The 21,809-nt window shown below is 47.1% G+C and overlaps 1 protein-coding gene across 1 annotated transcript in view; it reads right to left on the bottom strand.

The window, feature by feature from the left end:
- Nucleotides 1–20,721, bottom strand: part of LOC119974570 (protein phosphatase PTC7 homolog) — a 187,520-nt gene extending 166,799 nt beyond the window's left edge. Inside the window, exon 1 of the mRNA XM_038813585.1 lies at nucleotides 20,392–20,721. Within this exon, the coding sequence (XP_038669513.1) occupies nucleotides 20,392–20,602 (211 nt within the window). The 5' untranslated portion in view covers nucleotides 20,603–20,721. The remainder of the gene's footprint in view (nucleotides 1–20,391) is intronic.
- Between the last annotated feature and the right edge of the window lie 1,088 nt (nucleotides 20,722–21,809).

Raw genomic sequence — 21,809 nt, 5'->3', positions numbered from 1 at the left:
AGTTGGATAAATGGGTGTTTCTCTGGTTGGCAATCAGTAGCTAGTGGTGTCCCTCAGGGATCCGTGTTGGGCCCACAATTGTTCACAATTTACATTGATGATTTGGAGTTGGGGACCAAGGGCAATGTGTCCAAGTTTGCAGATGACACTAAGATGAGTGGTAAAGCGAAAAGTGCAGAGGATACTGGAAGTCTGCAGAGGGATTTGGATAGGTTAAGTGAATGGGCTCGGGTCTGGCAGATGGAATACAATGTTGACAAATGTGAGGTTATCCATTTTGGTAGGAATAACAGCAAACGGGATTATTATTTAAACGATAAAATATTAAAGCATGCCGCTGTTCAGAGAGACTTGGGTGTGCTAGTGCATGAGTCACAGAAGGTTGGTTTACAAGTGCAACAGGTGATTAAGAAGGCAAATGGAATTTTGTCCTTCATTGCTAGAGGGATGGAGTTTAAGACTAGGGAGGTTATGTTGCAATTGTATAAGGTGTTAGTGCGGCCACACCTGGAGTATTGTGTTCAGTTTTGGTCTCCTTACTTGAGAAAGGACGTACTGGCACTGGAGGGTGTGCAGAGGAGATTCACTAGGTTAATCCCAGAGCTGAAGGGGTTGGATTATGAGGAGAGGTTGAGTAGACTGGGACTGTACTCGTTGGAATTTAGAAGGATGAGGGGGGATCTTATAGAAACATTTAAAATTATGAAGGGAATAGATAGGATAGATGCGGGCAGGTTGTTTCCACTGGCGGGTGACAGCAGAACTAGGGGGCATAGCCTCAAAATAAGGGGAAGTAGATTTAGGACTGAGTTTAGGAGGAACTTCTTCACCCAAAGGGTTGTGAATCTATGGAATTCCTTGCCCAGTGAAGCAGTTGAGGCTCCTTCATTACATGTTTTTAAGGTAAAGATAGATAGTTTTTTGAAGAATAAAGGGATTAAGGGTTATGGTGCTCGGGCCGGAAAGTGGAGCTGAGTCCACAAAAGATCAGCCATGATCTAATTGAATGGCGGAGCAGGCTCGAGGGGCCAGATGGCCTACTCCTGTTCCTAGTTCTTATTTTCTTATGTTCTTATTACATCTGATCTCATGCTCATCTTAGCCAAAAGGCCGAGTTGCCCGTTGGAATTACTTTTCAGAAGACTTTCCAATTATATAGCTCAGAACAGAGCTTGTTCAAAGCACCAAAAAGGAAACATGCTGTGAAAATGTCATTTTATTGCAATGTGTTGTAAGTGAAGCATGTTTTTTAAAATGCTGCTGAAATCAAGTGGGTTCCCCGACTGTCCTTTAAATTTGACATTCGGTCCCGAAATCCAGTGCAGTTGCAAGGACAAATGAAAGATCTTTCTACCTGGCTTTCAATCAAAGATTCCTTTGTGCTTACAGCAAAAATGCTAACACCTGGGGATTGTTGCTATACTAACTGGAGGGTGGGTGCTGTTAAGAGAAGAGAATAAATTTTGAACGCAGTATTCATGTGGCAGCTACAGTTGGAGCTGGGCAGTCGCTGAGACACCCCTTTGGAGCTTGTCGGGTAGCTTGATGCAAGGGCGCGTGTGCGGGAATGCTGGCAGCCGTGGCGCACTTGTACCCTTCAGTGGTGTTGCCTCTGTGCTTCATATTCAGTTAACGGCTTGTTAAATTCTTGTTCTTACAGGGAAGCTGTAAGAACAAGGCTTCTCATTATGAAATATAGAATTGTTAACAGCCATGGGCTCCGCGACCCTTCTGACACCCACCTGCTGGTCACGACCCACACTTTAAAAAGGCCTGCCTTACTCACCGATCCGTACCTCCTGCTGGAAGGTGTGCAGCTACTCAGGGGAGGACAGTTCAGCACATAAACCTCCTGCTGAGATGCACTGTCTTCACAGAATCGAGGGGAAAGGTACCAGAAGGTTTTGGGCACCTGCAGAATCTCTCAGCCACTAAATCAGGAGCTTGCAGAGTAAGTAGAAAATACTAGAAGTGCACAGCAGATCAATTAGAAAAAATATGAGACCTTTCATCATGAGTAAACTCCCCCCATCCTGACAAAATACTGACTGGCCTGAATATTTGCTGGAGTTTCACTGTTCTTTGGTTTTTAATATGACAGAACTCTCAAGCAGGCTCAATGTGTTACAGTGGAGACAGTTGTGTGGCCTGTGAACTAAATTATAGGCACACGGTAACCTTCAAGCAAACATCAGGATGGTATTGAAGTCACACCATTGTAAACTATAGACTTCATCAGCAGAAACATGTAGGGGTAGAAACAATAAAACATGTGGGTCAGAATACTTGTTTCTGCAGGCGTTCACTGGATTTAATTTTATAGTCCAATCTACCAAACCTTTTAAACTTACAGTTGTCAGAAATAGCAGCTCAAATTTGACTAAATGGGGAAGTATAGCTAGAATCAACTGAAAGTATATCGTTGCAACAATCCCATTCAAAACACACTAGAAAGTTTATTTCATTTAGAAAATCAATTCCAAAAGTGGCACAATGATTGGTCTTTATATGGTGAAAGGTCAGTCAAACTGTGTTAATTCAAAATAGCATTGTAACTTAATTTTAAGAAAGAATTACACAGAACCTGCAGAATTGGAACGAGTCCAACTGGTCTTTGCCCATGTTAATACTCCACACAAACCTCCCCCTACCCTGCCTTGGTATCCTTCTGTTTCTTCCAACATGCAAATATACACAATAGGAGAAGTAGGCCATTCGGCCCCTTGAGCCTTCAATAAGATCATGGCTGATATGTTTGTGTTGAATTCCAATCTACCCCGATAATCTTTAATTCCCTTGCCCAACAAGAATCTATCTCGGCCTTGAAAGTATTCAGGGCTCCCGTTTCCTCTGCTTCTCAAAAGTCGCACAACCCACAGAAACAATTATCCTCATCTCTATCCTACAAGAGCAATCTCTAATTTTAAAAACAGTGACCCCTAGTTCTGGACTCACCTACAAGGAGAAACATCCTTTCAATGTCCTCCTTACACATGCATCAAAATACCCCTTAAACAAGTTAATGTTATCTGTGGCATGCACAGTAACAATATTGTTATTTCACAATAACAATTTCCTTTTTAAAGAAATTAGCACGTGTTGCCATGTCAGAATTCCTCTGGTGGGAATGGACAGCTATTACCCTGTATTAATTAAACCATGCAGCCTTGTGATGCTTGATCCACCCACTGATCAAGAGTTACTAGCTGAAATTCCTTCCCTAACAGTCAGTCCTTTAGCTTCATTCATCTGTTCTTGGCTTGGTGGCCCTGACACCCACAAGCAGAGATTTACATGGGACTTGGGTCAGTCAACTACACCTTTCCACAGTCTCACTGCTGCCTGTAGAACTGGATACCAACTAACATGAGACCCTGCAACATTGTGCTCACTGCTTCAAAGGCTTCTTCAATGACATTCACTTGTACCCAATCCCAGTCATCTGCAAAAATTATCTCCTACTGCCTGTCCCACCAATTAGGGTGGTGGACTGGCTTAGTGATCTTTTCTCCTCTTTCTACCTATATAATAATTATTATTATTACATTACCATATTATATCTGGATGAAGAACAAGCTTTAAGTGAGGTATCTGAAGAATATTTCCAATTCTTTAAAAACAGCACATGATTCTTATATAACCTTTTCTGGCCAAATATTCATCAGGCTTTTCAAATTTTGGAGAAGGCCCATGCCAAAGACATGGGCCGGAATTTTCTGGGTCTTCCGGCCGGTGAGATCTCCCAGTCCTGCCGACTGCAAACGCCTGCCACATGTTCCCTGATGGAGGAGAATGCACACAACAGGAAACCCTGTAGACAGCGGCAGGACCAGAAGATCCCTCCACCAGCCAATGGCGGGCCACCTCCAGCAAAAAACGACAGGGGCGGGGGCCGGGGGGGGCAGAGAGGGAGGGAGTGGGGGCAGAGAGGGATGGAGGGATGGAGGGGGGGGCAGAGGGATGGAGGAGGGGGGCAGAGAGGGATGGAGGGGGGGGGGGGCAGAGAGGGAGGAAGGGGGGCAGAGAGAGAGGAAGGGGCAGAGAGGGAGGAAGGGGCAAACATTATGACACGGTGATCCCCACACCCCAATACTTTCCCTCAAAGAACAACGCAACCTCAAACAAACCATTGTTTTCAGCAAACTACCCAGCCTTCAGAACAGAGACCATGACACCACACAACACTGCCATGGCAATCTCTGCAAGACGTGCCAGATCATCGACATGAGTACCACCATTACACGCGAGAACACCACCCACCAGATACATGGTACATATTCGTGCGACTCGGCCAACGTTGTCTACCCCATGCGCTGCAGGAAAGGATGGGACCTGAAGCGTGGTACATTGGCGAGACCATGCAGACGCTGCAACACGGATGAATGGACATCGCACGACAATTGCCAGGCAGGAATGTTCCCTTCCAGTCGGGGAACACTTCAGCAGTCGAGGGCATTCAGCCTCTGATCTTCGGGTCAGCATTCTCTAAGGCGGCTTTCAGGACGCGCAACAACGCAGAATCGCCGTGCAGAAACTTAAAGCCAAGTTCCGCACACACGAGTACGGCCTCCACCAGGACCTTGGATTCATGTCTCATTACATTCACCCCCCCACCATCTGGCCTGGGCTTGTGAAATCCTACTAACTGTCCTGGCTTGAGACAATTCACACCGCTTTAACCTGTGATTATCTCTCTCTCCAGTTGCTCCGTTTGGACCTGTAAAGATTTAATTACCTGCAAAGACTGCATTCAAAGTATCGTCTTGCATCTTTGACTTTGCCGATATATATATATATATATATATATATATATTGTGTTTCTGGAACCTACCTCTTCATTCACCTGAGGAAGGAGCAGTGCTCCAAAAGCTAGTGATTCAAAACAAACCTGTTGGACTTTAACCTGGTGTTGTAAGACTTCTTATTGTGCTCATCCCAGTCCAACGCCGGCATCTCCACATCATAGGAAACTTAGGTTTAAGGTGTGAGGGGCAACGTTTAGACGAGATGTGTGAGGGAAGTCTTTTTACACAGAGGGTGATGGGTGCCTGGAACTCACTGACTCAGGAGGTGGTGGTGGAAGCAGGTACAAAAGTGACGTTTAAGGGGCATCTTGACAAATACATGAATAGGATGGGAACAGAGGGATACGGACCCCAGAGCTGTAGAAGGTTTTCGGTTAGACAGGCAGACACTGCCAAAGGGCCTGTACCTGTGCTATACTTTTTTTTGTTCTTTGAATGTGTATTTTTACTATGTAAAGCAATTTGTTTCATAGTTACACAGGCATGATTAATTTTCTTTTAAAAGGCAATAATGCAACTGTCCCTTTGGGCCTCACGGTAGCATGGTGGTTAGCATCAATGCTTCACAGCTCCAGGGTCCCAGGTTTGATTCCCGGCTGGGTCACTGTCTGTGTGGAGTCTGCACGTCCTCCCGGTGTGTGCGTGGGTTTCCTCCGGGTGCTCCGGTTTCCTCCCACAGTCCAAAGATGTGCGGGTTAGGTGGATTGGCCATGCTAAATTGCCCGTAGTGTAAGGTTAATGGGGGGATTGTTGGGTTACGGGTATACGGGTTACGTGGGTTTAAGTAGGGTGATCATTGCTCGGCACAACATCGAGGGCCGAAGGGCCTGTTCTGTGCTGTACTGTTCTATGTTCCCGGTTAGAAACAAATGTTAAATTTTTACAAATATTTTTGAGGTTTTTTTTTTACAATAGATTAAACATGCATTTTATGTTGTTTCAGAAATGCTCGTCTGCTTCTGAAGAAAGTTGCAAAGTTCTCTCTCTCAGACCCAGGTGCTGTAGGTAATGTGTAAGGAGCAGGAATGTTTCACTACTTGGCCTAAAACATTGATCTTTAAAGCATTCAACTTTGGGCAACCATTACTTTTGGAGAGCAAAGTAACTGCAGACACCTTTCCAGCAACTGCAACAAGTCCAAACTTCTGTACTTTGTAATAATTTCTTGAGGGTCGATGGGCTGCACCCAATTTGCAGGAATCCGGAAAGGCCAGGAGGAAAGAGTCAAAAACTGTCAGTGAATCACATGTGGCTCAGTTGCCACAAACCAGTTGCCCTGGAAACAGATGAAGATGTGCTGACTCACTTCTCAACTATCAGCACCTTCATTCTTGCTAAAACACGCAGGAACTACCACCTGCTGTGGCAGAGTCCTGCAATGGATCAAGTTGTGGTCACAGGCTTTTCGACCCAACAACAGCAGATAGGATCTGAATACCTCTGGAGGGAAAAAGGGGATCAGAATGAAGTTGATTTAATACTTCTCAACAGCAAATTACATTTACATAGTATCTTTAACACAATAAAATGTTCCAATGCACAAAATTTGAAGCCAAGCCATGTAAGAAAATGTTAGAACAAGTAATAAAGAGCCAAGTTATAAGACAGTTTAAAACAAACAAAGAACAAAGAAAAGTACAGCACAGGAACAGGCCCTTCGGCCCTCCAAGCCTGCGCCAACCATTCGAGTTCCAGGCACCCACCACCCTCTGTGTAAAAAACTTGCCTTGTGCATCTCCTCTAAACTTTGCCCCTCGCACCTTAAACCTATGCCCCCTATTAATTGACCCCTCTACCCTGGGAAAAAGTCTCTGACTATCCACTCTGTCTATGCCCCTCATAATTTTGTAGACCTCTATCAGGTCGCCCCTCAACCTCCGTCATTCCAGTGAGAACAAACCGAGTTTATTCAACCTCTCCTCATAGCTAATGCCCTCCATACTAGGCAACATCCTGGTAAATCTCTTCTGCACACTCTCTAAAGCCTCCACATCCTTCTGGTAGTGTGGCAACCAGAACTGAACACTATACTCCAAGTGTGGCCGAACGAAGGTTCTATACAGCTGCAACACGACTTGCCAATTTTTATGAAGGCACGTGTGCCGTATGCCTTCTTGACTACCTTCTCCACCTGTGATGCCCCTATGGACCTGTACACTTGGATCTCTCCGACTGTCAATACTCTTGAGGGTTCTACCATTCACTGTATATTCCCCACCTTCCAAAATGCATCACCTCACATTTGTTCGGATTAAACTCCACCTGCCAGCTCTCCGCCCAAGTCTCCAAACGATCTAAATCCTGCTGTATGCTCTGACAGTCCTCATCACTATCCGCAATTCCATCAACCTTTGTGTCGTCCGCAAACTTACTAATCAGACCAGTTGCATTTTCCTCCAAATCATTTATATAAACTACGAACAGCAAAGGTCCCAGCACTGATCTGTGCAGAACACCACTTGTCACGGCTCTCCAATCAGAAAAGCATTCCATTGCTACTCTCTGCCTTCTATGGCCTAGCTAGTTCTGTATCCATCTTGCCAGCTCACCTCTGATCCTGTGTGACTTCACCTTTTGTACTGGTACAAAAGGTGAAGGACTTTGTCAAAGGCCTTACTGAAGTCCATATAGACAACATCCATTGCCCTACCTGCATCAATCATTTTTGTGACCTCTTCGAAAAACTCTATCAAGTTAGTGAGACACGACCTCCCCTTCACAAAACCGTGCTGCCTCTCGTAAATACGCCCACTTGCTTCCAAATGGGAGTTGTTCCTGTCTCGAAGAATTCTCTCCAGTAATGTCCCTACCACTGACGTACGGCTCACCGCCTGCAGTTCCCTGGATTATTTTTGCTACCCTTCTTAAACAAAGAAACAACATTGGCTATTCTCCAGTCCTCTGGAACATCATCTGAAGACAGTGAGGATCCAAAGATTTTTGTCAAGGCCTCAGCAATTTCCTCTCTTGCCTCCTTCAGTATTTTGGGGTAGATCCCAACCGGCCCTGGGGACTTATCCACCTTAATATTTTTCACGACGCCCAACACCTCGTCTTTTTGGATCTGAATGTGACCTAGGCTATCTATACACCCTTCGCCAGACTCAACATCCACCAATTCCTTCTCTTTGGTGAATACTGATGTAAAGTATTCATTTAGTACCTCACCCATTTTCTCTGACTTCCCTTTAGGGAAGGAACTTCAGAAGCTAGGACAAAGGCATCTCAAGGATAAATTGCCAATGGTGGACTGACTAAAACTGGGGTAAGCAGAGAGATGTTAAAAGGTTATAGGGCCGAAGGAAGTTAAAGAGATGGGAAAGGACAAGGCCTTTATAAAAAGAATAACATTTCTAAAACTGAAATGTTACCAGACTGGTAGCCAGTGGTGGTGAAGAGAAGTTAGCTCAAGTTAGGAACTTGCAGTGCTGGGGGGGGGGGGGGGGGGGGGGGGGGGGGTTAGGGTTAGGAGCTGAATATTATTTAAATGGAGAAAGACTGCAGAAAGCTGCAGCACAGAGGGATTTGGGGTTCCTCCTGCATAAATCAGAAAAAGCTAGCATGCAATTCAGCAGCTAATTAGGAAGGCAAACAGAATACTGTATTGACCTTTACTTCAAAGAGAATGGAGTATAAAAATAAGAAAGTCCTGCTAATATAATACAAGGCGATAATCAGACCACATCTGGAATACTGTGAACAGTTTTGGTCCCCTTATCTAAAGAATGATATAGAATCATAGAATTTATAGTGCAGAAGGAGGCCATTCGGCCCATCAAGTCTGTACCGGCTCTTGGAAAGAGCACCCTACCCAAGGTCAACACCTCCATCCTATCCCCATAACCCAGTAACCCTACCCAACACTAAGGGCATTGGTGGCAGTCCAGAGAATGTTCACCAGGTTCAGCCTAGGTATGGACAGATTTTCCTATGAAGTTAATCATCTTAGTTCCAGGATATCACTGCAGAGTTCCTCAGGGTAGTGTCCTAGCCCAACCACCTTTAGCTGCTTCATCAATGACATCCCTTCTGCACTGCTGAACTTGCTTCATTACTATTGGACAGCGAATGTGGACAAGGTGCGGCGGTGGTGGGAAGGAGAAGGAGTAGAGTGGTTATGATGGAAGAAGAATCTTGAAAGCGGTCTAGTTTGAGGGCTATGGTGACGGCAGCGTTGCTAATGGCTCCGAGTAGACATTCAGGGAGCCGGGTGGTGCAGTCCATGGTGACGATATGGAATCAGTTGAGGAGGTATTTTAGGATGGAAGGCATGTCGGTGCTAACGCCGCTGTGCGACACACCCTGCTGGAGCAACTGCTGTTTAGGGATGTGGAAGAGGAGGGAAGAAATGGGGATATATACAAGTGGTTTGGGGAGCAGGGAGGCGAGCGGGTGGTGAAGGTCAAGGAGAAATGAGAAGCAGAGTTGGGAGATGAGATCAACAGGGGACTGCGTAGGGTAAACGGGACCTCCTCTTGTGCAAGGATGAGCCTGATACAGTTTAAGGTGGTGCACAGGGTGCATATGACTCAGGCTAGAATGAGTGGGGTCTTTCATGGGGTAGCAGATGAGTGTGCGAGGTGTGGGCGGGGGCCAGCAAATCACAAGCAAAAATTGTGAATATTCTGGGCAGGGGTGTTCACGGTCTTATCCACAGTAGTGGAGGAGGAGGTGGACCCGGACCCGCTGGTGGCGATATTTGGGGTTTCAGAGAAGCCAGAGTTCACGGAGAGAAGGAAGACTGATGTCATGGCCTTCACCTCTCTGATTGCACAGCGACAAATTTTGCTGGAGTGACGGTCGATATTGCCACCGTGTGTAGCGGCTTGGTTGGGCAACCTATACAACTTCCTGCTGTTAGGGAAGATAAAGTATGAGTTAAGGGGCTCATCAGGGGGGTTTGAGAAAAGGTGGGGATGTCTGTAACCATGTTTGGGGGGCTGTTCATCGCAAGGGGATGGGGAAAGGGGGAGGGAGGGTGAAAAAGGGGAGAAATCTGTACAGACTGCATAGTTGATTGTTGGGAAGTATGTTTCCCGCAGTGTTTATTTGTTGCAACCTCTTTTGATGCATGTTTGTAGTAAAATACATTTTTTCAAAAAAAGAAAAAAAATGACCTCCCTTCCATCATAAAGTCAGAAGTGGGGATGTTCGCAGGTGACTTCACGACTCCTCAGATAATGAAGCAGACTATGTCCAAATGTAGCAACACCTGGGCAGATTTGGGCTGACAAGTAGGAAATTACATTCACACCACACAAATGGCAAGCAATGACCATCTCCTACAAGGATCTAACCACCACCCATTGACATTCAATGGCATTACCATCATTGAATCCCCCAGAATCAACATCCTGGGGGTTACCATTGATCAGAAACTGAACTGGACCAGCCATATTTATACTGTGGCTACCAGGTCAAAGGCTAAGAATCTTATGGCAAGTAACTCACCTCCTCATGTCCCAAAGCTGTCCACCATCTACAAGGCACAAGTCAAGATTGTAATGGAATACTCTCCACTTGCATGGATGCGTGCAGCTCCAACAACACTCAAAAAGCTCAACACCATCCAGGACAAAGCAGCCCACTTGATTGCTCCCCCTTCCACAAACATTCAAACCCTCCACCATCAATGAATAGTGGCAGCCATGTGTACCATCTACAAGATGCAATGCAGTAACTCGCCAAGGTTCCTTAGACAGCACCTTCCAAACCCAAGACTACAACCACCTAATAGGACAAGGAACCCCACCACCTGGAGGTTCCTCTCGATGTCATGAACCATCCTGACTTAGAAATATATCGCTGTTGCTTCACTGTCACTGGGGCAAAATCCTGGAACTCCCTTCCGAACAGTATTGTGGGCACACCTATACCTCAGGGACTGCAGCTGTTCAAGAATGCTGTTCACTGCCACCTTCTGAAGGGCAACTTGGGATGGGCAATAAATGCTGGCCTAACCAGCGATACCCACACCCTGTAAATTAATTTTTTTTAAAGTTAAGTACGTTGGGCCTGCACTCATTGGAGCTTAGAAGAATGAGAGGCGACCTTATTGCGACATTGTAGAAACATGGAAAAAATAGGAGCAGGAGGTGGCCATTCGGGCCTTCAAGCCCGCTCCACCATTTATTATGATTATGGCTGATCATCCAATTCAATGGCCTAATCCCGCTTTCCCCCATATCCTTTGATTCCCTTCCCCCTAAATCTAACTGATTCTTGAAACCATACAATGTTTAGGACTCAACTATTTTCTGTGGTAACAAATTCCACAGGCTCACTACTCTCTCGGTGAAGAAATGTCTCCTCATCTCTGTCCTAAATGGTCTACCCCGTATCCTCAGACTGTGCCCCCTGGTTCCGAACACACCCACCATCGCAAACATCCTGCATCTACCCTGTCCAGCCCTGTTAGAATTTTATAGCTTTCTATGAGATCCCCCCTTATTCTTCTCAACTCCAGTCAATACAATCCTAATCGATTCAATCTCTCCTCGTACATCAGTCCTGCCATCCCAGGAATCAGTCTGGTAAACCTTCGCTGCACTCCCTTCCTCAGATAAGGAGACCAAAACTGCACACAATATTCCATGCGAGGGCTCACCAAAGCCCTGTATAATTGCAGCAACACATCCCTGATCCTGTACTCGAACAAGATTCGCAGGACGCTTGACAAGGTCGATGCCGAGAGGATATTTCCACATTTAGAAGACTCTAGAACCAGAGAGCATATTCAAAGACTAAGGGGTCACCCAGTTAAGAGAGAGATGAGGGGGAATTTTGTGAGGGTAGTGAATCTGTAGAAATCTTTACCATAGAGAGATATAGAGGCTGGGTCACTAAGTATGTTCAAGGCTGAGATAGACAGATTCTTAATCAGTGAGGGAATCAAGGGTTATGGGGATAAGATGAAAAAGTGAAGTTGACGATTATATCAGACCAGCCATGATCTCATCGAACAGTGGAGGAGATTCGATACGCTGAATGGCCTACTTCTGCTCCCACATCCGATGGTCGGTCAGGTTACAATGTGCTCAAGTCAATGAAAGGTGGAAGACAGAAGGCCAGCCAGGAAAGCACTGATATAACAACCGACACTTAATATAAACATAATAGTGATCACAAAATATTTGCACTTTGCAACTCATTCAATCACACATCGTATGCCATCATCTCACCACTGGATACTCTAAGATTAACTCAATAACTAAAGCCCTACTTTGGAATTTATCAAGTATCAGCCTTGGTCCAGTGGTAGCACTCTCGTCCACGTCAGAAGGCTGTAGGTTCAAGATCTAATCTATAGACTGGAGTTCGCTCAGGCTATGATGTGGCTGATCAACAGTGTTCAGTCCTGATGCACCACCATCCCCCCAGATCAATAGAGGAAATGGTATCATGGTAGTATTAGTATTACAGGATTAGTAATCCAGAAGCCTCAACTAGTGCTCCAGTGATGCAAATTCAAATTTCACCATGACCATTGGAACTTAATTAAATCTGGAATAAGTCAGTCTTAGTAATGGTGATCATGAAACCACAGATGGTTGTGCAAACCCAAATGGTTCACTTATGACCTTTAGGGAAGGAAATCTACAGTACCTATCCAGCCTGGCATATAGCCTGGCATATACCCAACAGCATCCAAAATGGTATACTTGTTTTGAAGGGGAACGGCCACGAAGGATCCCTGCACTGTCTGCCTGTTAGTTTTCTTTCCCCTGACTGTAACCTAGCTACTCTTGTCCAGTACCTTTGGTGTGGCTACCTCCCTGTAACTCTTCTCTATAACCCCCTCTGCCTCCCGGATGATCCGAAGTTCATCCAGCTCCAGTACCTTAACACGGTCTCTGAGGAGCTGGAGTTGGGTGCACTTCCCGCAGGTATAGTCAGCGGGGACACCAGTGGTATCCCTCACCACCCACATCCTACAGGAGGAGCATGCAACTGCCCTAGCCTCCATCCCCTCTTACTTTACAAAATTAGCTGCCCCGTGGACCAACTGGACCTCCGCCCTCCGACTCTACTTCCAGTCAGCTGTACTCTAAACTCCTGGCTCCCTTCACGCTCTTTGATAAATATAGGAAATGAAATGTAAGTAACACCTTACTCCCTCCTCACCTAACTCCCTCAGTCACCAAACTCTCACTGTAGCACTCAAATGCCACAAGCTCAGCACTCCCTCAGTCACCAAACTCTCACTGTAGCACTCAAATGCCACAAGCTCAGCACTCAGTGCAAACAAAGTCTGCACTGTAACTAACTCCTATTTATACTGTGACTCTAGCTTCTGAAAACTGGCCTAATGCAATTAACTAATTAACAAGCTCCAGCTGCAAGTAAGTCCAAGTAGAACCTTGTTTAAAGCTGATTCAAAATTCACCTTCTTATAGACCAAACAGCAACTTTTAAGTTAATTAACTAAATAAAAGAAATACTAGACTTTAGATATAAATGAACCCTTATACTCCCTCAGTCACCAAACTCTCACTGTAGCACTCAAATGCCACAAGCTCAGCACTCAGTGCAAAATACACGAGAGACGGGTCCCAAACTGCTCCAGCGCTATCCTTGGATATGTCAGTCTCGAGAACAGGACAGACCCATCCAAAGTAGCAGCACACTGGTTAAAAAAATCAGTGGACCTAGGAGTCCTCAACAAGAGAGAACAACTACTTGATCTGGGGCTGGTTTAGCTCACTGGGCTAAATCGCTGGCTTTTAAAGCAGACCAAGCAGCACGGTTCGATTCCTGTACCAGCCTCCCCGGACAGGCGCCGGAACGTGGCGACTAAGGGCTTTTCACAGTAACTTCATTGAAGCCTACTCATGACAATAAAGCGATTTTCATTTTCATTTCATTGATCTTGTCTCACTAATCTACCAGCTGCTGTATATATCCATGACAGTACTGGGAGGAATGACCAGCACTTAGTCCTTGCAGTGATAAAGTTCTGTCCTCATTTTAAGATTACTTTCCTTCATGTGACCAGGCTGAAGCTTTTGCACTGCTCTTCGGTCACAAGTGCAGAGTGGGTGATCCATCTCCACCTTTTCCCCTTCTCCCGAGGTCCTCAACATGCAGATGCCAGTCTTCGGCCAATTCAGTTCACTCCAAGCAACATCAAGAAACAGGTACTGGATCCTACAAGGCAATGGAACCTGACAATATTCTGGCCATGGCACTGAGGGCTTGTGCGCCAGAACTAGCCGCACGTCTAGCCAAGTTGTTCCAATACAGCTACAACACTGGTATTTATTCAACAAAATGGAAAATTGCCAAACCATTGTACCCGTCCACAAACAGCAGGAAAAATCCAACTGTTTTTTTTAATATAAATTTAGAGTAACCAATTTTTTTTTTTCCAATTAAGGGGCAATTTAGCGTGGCCAATCCACCTAACCTACTCATCTTTGGGTTGTGGAGGTGAAACCCACACAGACACGGGGTGAATGTGCAAACTCCACACAGACAGTGACCCGGAGCCGGGATCGAACCTAGGTCCTCAGCGACGTAGGTTGCAGTGCTAATCACTGCGCCATTGCTACCCTAAAATCTAACTCTGTAGTCGATAGTGCTACCAAGCAGCACTTGCGTATCGAGCATACGTTTATGCTCTGCAAGGGTCACTCAGCTTCTGACCTCATTAACAATTTGGTACAAACATGGTTAAAAGAGCTTAATCCCAGAGCTGAGCTAAAAGTGACTGCCCTTGACATCAAGGCAATATTTGACCAAGTATGGCATCAAGGAGCTCGAGCAAAATTGAAGTCAAGAGGAATCAGAGGGAAAACACTCAACGAGTTGACGGAATCATACCTAGCACACAACAAGTTGACTGTGGTTGTTGCAGGCCAATCATTTCACCCCAGGGCATGGTCACACGGTTCATTGGGGGCATTGTCAACCATCTTTAGCTGCTTCATTAATGACCTTCCCTCCATCATAAGGTCATAAATGGGGATTTTGCACTTGGTTGCTCAATGCTCAGTGCCATTCAGGACCCCTCACATGCTGAAACAGTCCCTGCCCTAATGCAGCAAAACTTGGGACAACATTCAGGCGTCAGCTGAGAGGAGACAAATAACATTTGTGCCACTCTAGTGCCAGGCAATGACCACCTCCAAAAAGGTAGAATCTAGCCCTTGATATTGATCAGGATGGCATTTGCTGAATCTTACACCATCAAGATCCTGGGGGTTACCAATGATCAGAAATGGCACAGTGGCTAGCATCTACGTCACTGAGGGTCCAGGTTCGATCCGGCTCTGGGTCATTGTCTGTGTGGAGTTGGCACATTCTCACCGTGTCTGTGTGGGTTTCACCTCCACAACCCAAAGATGAGTAGGTTAGGTGGATTGGCCACGCTAAATTGTCCCTTAATTGGAAAAAAAAATAACTGGGTACTCTAAATTTATATTTTTTTAAAGTTGCTGTTTATGGACGGGTACAATGGTTTGGCAATTTTCCATTTTGTCGAATAAATACCAGTGTTGTACTTATGTTCCTGTGGACTAGCCATATTCATGCAAAAGCAGTTGAGAGCCTGGGGGTTTATGGCAAGTATTTCACCACCTCCAGACTCCCCAAAGCCTGTCCACCATCTATAAGACAGGTGTGAGATGCAATACTCTCCACTTGCCTGGATGAATGCAGCACCAACAACACTCGCAAAGCTCAACACCATCCAGGACAAAGCAGCCCGCTTGATTGGCAGCCCAGCCACCACCTTAAATATTCACTTCCTCCACCACCGACTAACAGTGCACACCATCTACAAGATGCACTGCAAGAACTCACCGAAGCCCCTTCAGCAGCACCTTCCAAAACAAGTGACCTCTGCTATCTAGGACAAGGGCACCAGGCACATGGGAACATCACCACCTGCACGTTCCTCTCCAAGCCTTCAGACTACAAGTTGAAATTCCCTTACCCAAAATACTTGGGTGCAACTGTGCATCGGATTTCAGAATTTTTCATATTTCGGAATATACTGCGCAGCTGCAGCGCACATTGGAAACTGCGCATGTGTGTTGCACTTTGGGAACTACCCATGTACGGAACATTGGGAACTGTGCATATGCAGTGTGCGTTGGGAACTGTGCATGCACATGTGCTGTGCGCTCAACAAAAAGTGCAAATTTTGGAATTTTTGGGATTTCGTATAAGGAATGTTCAACCTGTACATCATTGTGCTTTCACTGTCACTGGGTCAAAAATGCAAACCTTCCTTCCTAACAGCACCGTGAATGTATCTAAACCACATGGATTGCAGTGATTCAAGGTGGTAGATCACCATCACCTTCTTAAAGACAATTAGGGATAAGCAATAAATGCTGGCCTAGCCAGCAATGCTCACATCCCACTAACAAATAAAACCAACCATTTGAAAGGCAAAGTCAGCAAACCTGAGCAAATCATTTTCAAATGAAGACATACATTAGGTTTGACATTAGACACCCGAATAGCCCATTGAAAAATAAATTCTAACTTGGTCTTTCTTTTGCTGATTACCTTCAACTTAAGTAACGTAACTTAAGCACAGTGGCGCAGTGGTTAGCATTGCTGCCTACGGCGCTGAGGACTCGGGTTCGAATCCCGGCTCTGGGTTACTGTCCGTGAGGAGTTTGCACATTCTCCCCGTGTCTGCATGGGTTTCACTCCCACAACCCAAAGATGTGCAGGATAGGTGGATTGGCCATGCTAATTGCCCCTTAATTGGGAAAAATAATTGGGTACTCTAAATTTATTTTAAAAAACTTAAGTAACGTACATGCCTGCTCCAGGTAAGTCCTATCCCGAACTCACAGTTTCAGTCCATGATCAGACTTGTCACAGTGAATAAGCGGACTTATTTTGTGTTGATGGGGCATATGTAAGAACTGCCAACCAAATGCAGCCTTTAGCAGACTTTGAACATTAGGCTGGGAACAAAGAGGAGAAAGTCTGCCTACCAAACTCTGTAGAGTAATAGTCCTGTCCACTCTGCTCTACTCGTGAGAAATGGACTGCATACCAGTGTCATGTCAAGAAACTCAACCACTTTCACTTAACTTTTATATTTGCAAGTTTCTGAAGATCAGATGACAGGACAACATACCAGATGCAGAGGTGCTCACCCAAGCTGGCAACAAAGCATCCACACCATATTGAGACAATCATAACGGAGTTGGGACGGTCAGGTAGCCAGAATGCCTGACACTCACTTTACAAAACACTCCAAGAAGACACTGAAGTTTTCAATATAGTCTTTGATCCGGGGGAAAGCTGACACAACCAGGCAATGGTAAGGCCTCCTTCAAAAGCAAACGCATAATAGAAGCAGAGAGAAAATGCAAGCAGAGGAAATCCTGATCCAGCAACTTGTACAAATCTCATTGTCTGTACTATCCTGGCTTATTTGCAGCAAAACCTTCCGGGCACAGAGCAGCCTTAGCAGTCACCTGTGTACCCACCGAAACCCCACCAAATTACCCAGATGATGTTCCCAATGGTGGGTGCGTCCAGAACCACAGCTCACAGTCTGAGGATATGGGGCAGACCATTTAGGACAGAGGTGAGGAGAAATTTCTTCACCCAGAGAGTGGTCGGCCTGTTGAATTTGCTAGCGCAGGAAGTAATTGAGGCCAAAACATTGCATGTTTTCAAGAAGCAGTTAGATATAGCACTTACAGCAAAGGGGATCAAAGGATATGGGGGGGGGGGGGTAAGCGGGATTAGGCATTGAGTTGAATGCTCAACCACGATCATAAGGAATGGCGGAGCAGGTTCGACGGACCAATTGGCCACCTCCTGCTCCTATTGTCCATGTTTCTATGATGAACATGGCCATCTTTGCCTCAAAGGATGGACGAGGAACAAAAACTTGAACTTTTGACCTTAATTATTGATACAAATTTATCTAAATTTAACTTTTACCAAAATTCATAATTTTTTTTAAGCACTTTATCAGATCTTCTTTAATCCTTGCTCCAATTAAGAGATCCTTAGTCTTCCCAAACCTGAAGTGATAGATGCCAACACTCAGTGCCTGAAACAGGACAGATTTTCAGCACCAATATCCTTCGCTGTGAATACATTTCTGAAAATGGGCAGTCAGTTTCATGTGTCAAGATAAAAGAATGGGTCCACTGAATGTGGAAACGTGCTGGTCCTTGGGATAGGTCACAGCAGAAGTAATGTGGCTAGAGTTGGTTTGAATTCCTCTGGAAATGGAATCTCACAGGAGAGTTGCAATGCATCACTGCAAAACTGGAACATGAGCCAGACACAGCTGCTCTGCAAACTCTGCTGTGTTTCCCAATACATGCTCATGTTTCTCATGCTCAACCTACACCAGGAGTACTCGACAAATTTTACATTGTATTGAATTATATTGAAATTCATAGCAGGTCAAGACTACAGCAGTATGTCATTGATCAGAGAATTTACAGTGCAGAAGGAGGCCATTTGGCCCAAGGAGTTTGCACCAGCCTTGGAAAGAGCACATTATTTAAGCCTATACCTCCATCATATCCCTCGTAACCCATTAACCTAACCTCTTTGGCGTCTAAGCGCAATTTAGTTTGGCCATTCCACCTAACCTGCACATCTTTGGACTATGGGAGGAAACCGGAGCATCTGAAGGAAAGACACGTGGAGAAAGTGCAAACTCCACACAGTCACCCAAGCCGGGAATCAAACCCGGGACCTGTGAAGCAACAGTGCTAACCACTGTGCTACCGTGCCGCCCTGTTATTGTTATTCTGTTACTGTCATGTTATTCTTCCACCCTTGGTTCCATTGGTAACACCTTCGTCTCTGAAGCAGAATCCTGGCTGCCACTGCAGCGCAGTACTGTGGGAGTGCTGTCCTGTTAAAAGTTGCTGTCTTCCAGATCAGACATTAAGGCATATGGGCTTTCTGTTTATCAGGTGGAATGTAAAAGATGACTTGACATAATTTCAACTAAGAATCCGATTCTGCCCGGCCTCCTGGCCAATAATTATCTTTCAACGAAGTGTAGGAAAGCAGTTTCTGGATATTTCAAATAAAGTCTGCTCAACAATTTTTTTAATACAACAGAATATCACAATGTACTCACCTTCACTCACCTAATCATTAGAATAAACCATAAACTATGCAGACAGTTCAATTGACCAGACAACTGCAACAGGAACGCGCACTGGGTTACCCAAGTTGCCGGAGAATTACAAGCCTACCAAGTCATGAAGATGAAAGGAGAGATGATCACAGCAGAACCAGGGTGAGAGTGGGCCATGTCGGGGCCTGGCAATTCACTGTGGGGCGGGGGCAACCACCCCAAGGGGAAAGGGCGCGAAGAGGAAGGTGGCAATTGGCACGAGGGGGTCAGGTGGCCGGGAGAACAAGGATCGTGGGGGGCCAGCACGAGAGGCTGGGGGGCATGAAGGTGCACAAGGGGGCCAGAGGGCACAAGAGGGCCAGGAGCACAAGGAGGCTTGGGGAGGGGCACGAGGAGGCTGGGGACACAAGGGAGCCAGAAGCATATGGGGGCATCAGGGTTCAGGGGCATGAAGGGCCCAGAATATGTGGAGGCATGAGGGGGGCTGAGTATGTGGGGGCATGAGGCAAGGTATGTGGGGGCATGAGGGGGGGCAGGGTACATGGGGGCATATGGGGGCATGAGGGGTCCAGGGTATGTGGGGGCCATGGGCATGCAGGGGCCACAGGCATGCGGGGGCGTGTGGGGGTCACGGGCGTGTGGGGGCCACGGGCGTGTGGGGGGCCAGGTTACCTGGGGGGCCAGGGTACGAGGGGGGCCAGGGTACGAGGGGGGCCAGGGTACGAGGGGGGCCAGGGTACGAGGGGGGCCAGGGTACGTGGGGGGCCAGGGTACGTGGGGGGCCAGGGTACGTGGGGGGCCAGGGTACGAGGGGGGCCAGGGTATGAGGGGGGCCAGGGTATGAGGGGGTCATGGGCATGAGGGGGCCATGGGCATGACGGGGGGCAAGATATGTGAGGGACCCTGGGCATGAGGGGGGCCAAGGTATGAGGGGGCCATGGGCATGAGGGGGGCCATGGGCATGAGGGGGGCCATGGGCATGAGGGGGGCCATGGGCATGAGGGGGGCCATGGGCATGAGGGGGGCCATGGGCATGAGGGGGGCCATGGGCATGAGGGGGGCCATGGGCATGAGGGGGGCCATGGGCATGAGGGGGGCCATGGGCATGAGGGGGGCCATGGGCATGAGGGGGGCCATGGGCATGAGGGGGGCCATGGGCATGAGGGGGGCCATGGGCATGAGGGGGGCCATGGGCATGAGGGGGCCAGGGGCATGAGGGGGCCAGGGGCATGAGGGGGCCAGGGGCATGAGGGGGCCAGGGGCATGAGGGGGCCAGGGGCATGAGGGGGCCAGGGGCATGAGGGGGCCAGGGGCATGAGGGGGGTCATGGGCATGAGGGGGCCAGGGGCATGAGGGGGGCCATGGGCATGTGGTGGGGGCCATGGGCATGTGGTGGGGGCCATGGGCATGTGGTGGGGGTCATGGGCATTTTTGGGGGTGAGGGGGTGTGAGGGGTTTCCTGGGTGATCGCCTGTCGAGTTGACCATCCCTGATCCTTACCCAGCACATCGGCCAGCCGGTGAGTGGCCACGAAGCAGGCGTCGTCCCCGTAGCCGCTGCCCTTGGCGCCGGTTTTGCTGCCCTTGCGGAGATCCTTGCCGAAGCCGAAGCTGACGGTGATGAGCCGGTATTCCCGCCTTTCCGATTGCCTGAGGCTGCCTCCCAAAAAAGCCCGTGCCACCAGCCGGCCATAGGCCACCATGAACTGCATGGTCCGGGGCAGGCAACTGACCGAGCCGGTAGTCTGACTCCGGACAGTGCGGACACTCTGCCAAGGGGGTGGAGCACTCACATGCCAGCCCCGCCTCCCGCCGCTCCGAGTGACAGGGCCTGCAACCATTCAGGACCGGCGCCCGAAGTTTACCGACCACTCAGCGCCACAGGAAGGCGGGACAGCCGGCGCAGACTCACAATGTGGGCGCCTGTGACTGACAGCACTACCAGCCAATCAGACCGCGGAATGAGGGCACCTACTAGCAAATCAGAACATAAGTGCGTGCAGTTATTGGCCAATAAGCGGGATCGGGGCGGGACATTCTTATCCAAGGAGAAAAAAGTTTCTGGGAAATCCTAAACTGAAAAGTCCAAACCTGTCAACTTGGTTCAAAATTACTGTGAGGAGAAACAACTCTTAGTGAAATGTCCTGTGAAGAAGCATTGTTATGCAGTGCTAATTTATATTACAATACAACCTTAATCCAAGTTATCACTGATTTATTTATTCATTCACAGGGTGTAAGTGTCACTGGCAATGATTGTTCCCATCCTTAATTGAACTTGAGGAGTGATGATGAGTAGCCTGATTGAACTGGTGAAATCCTGTGGTGTGGCTGCATTCATCGTGCTGTTAGAGAGGGAGTCCCTGGAATTTGATCTGGAGACAGTTAAGGGTCAGCCAGAAATTCCGAAATCAGAATCATAGATTCTCACAGCACAGAAGGAGAGAGACATAACAGTCCCGCCTGTGCTGATAAGACCACGGGACATTAGCAGCAGAATTAGGCCACTTGGCCCTTCAAGTGGCCATTCAATCATGGCTGATATTTTCTCATCCCCATTCTTCTGCCTTCTCCCCATAACCCCTTATTACTCAAGAAAGAGCTTTGAAAGAGCTGGTCAGTTAATCTCACAAACCCGGCATTTTCCCCAAAGCCCTGAAAATCATCACGTAAAATAACAGCAGGAGTAGGCCATGGTCAACTGTGGCCATTACCCCACTTTCCTGTTTGCCCCCCCCCCCCCTTTCACCAACACCCCCCGATAACCTTATCCATCAAAAACCTGTCTAACACAAAATATATAACTTGAACTAAAAACAGAAATTGCTGGAAAAAGTCAGCAAGCCAGGCAGAAACTGCAGAGAGAGAAACAGATTTAATATTTATATTTCAGATTTCCTGCATCTGCTAGTATATTTC

Source organism: Scyliorhinus canicula, chromosome 12 (assembly GCF_902713615.1).
Source record: "Scyliorhinus canicula chromosome 12, sScyCan1.1, whole genome shotgun sequence".
NCBI lineage: Eukaryota > Metazoa > Chordata > Chondrichthyes > Carcharhiniformes > Scyliorhinidae > Scyliorhinus > Scyliorhinus canicula.
Note: the sequence above shows the minus strand (reverse complement) of the source record. Positions and strands in the feature narration are given on the sequence as shown.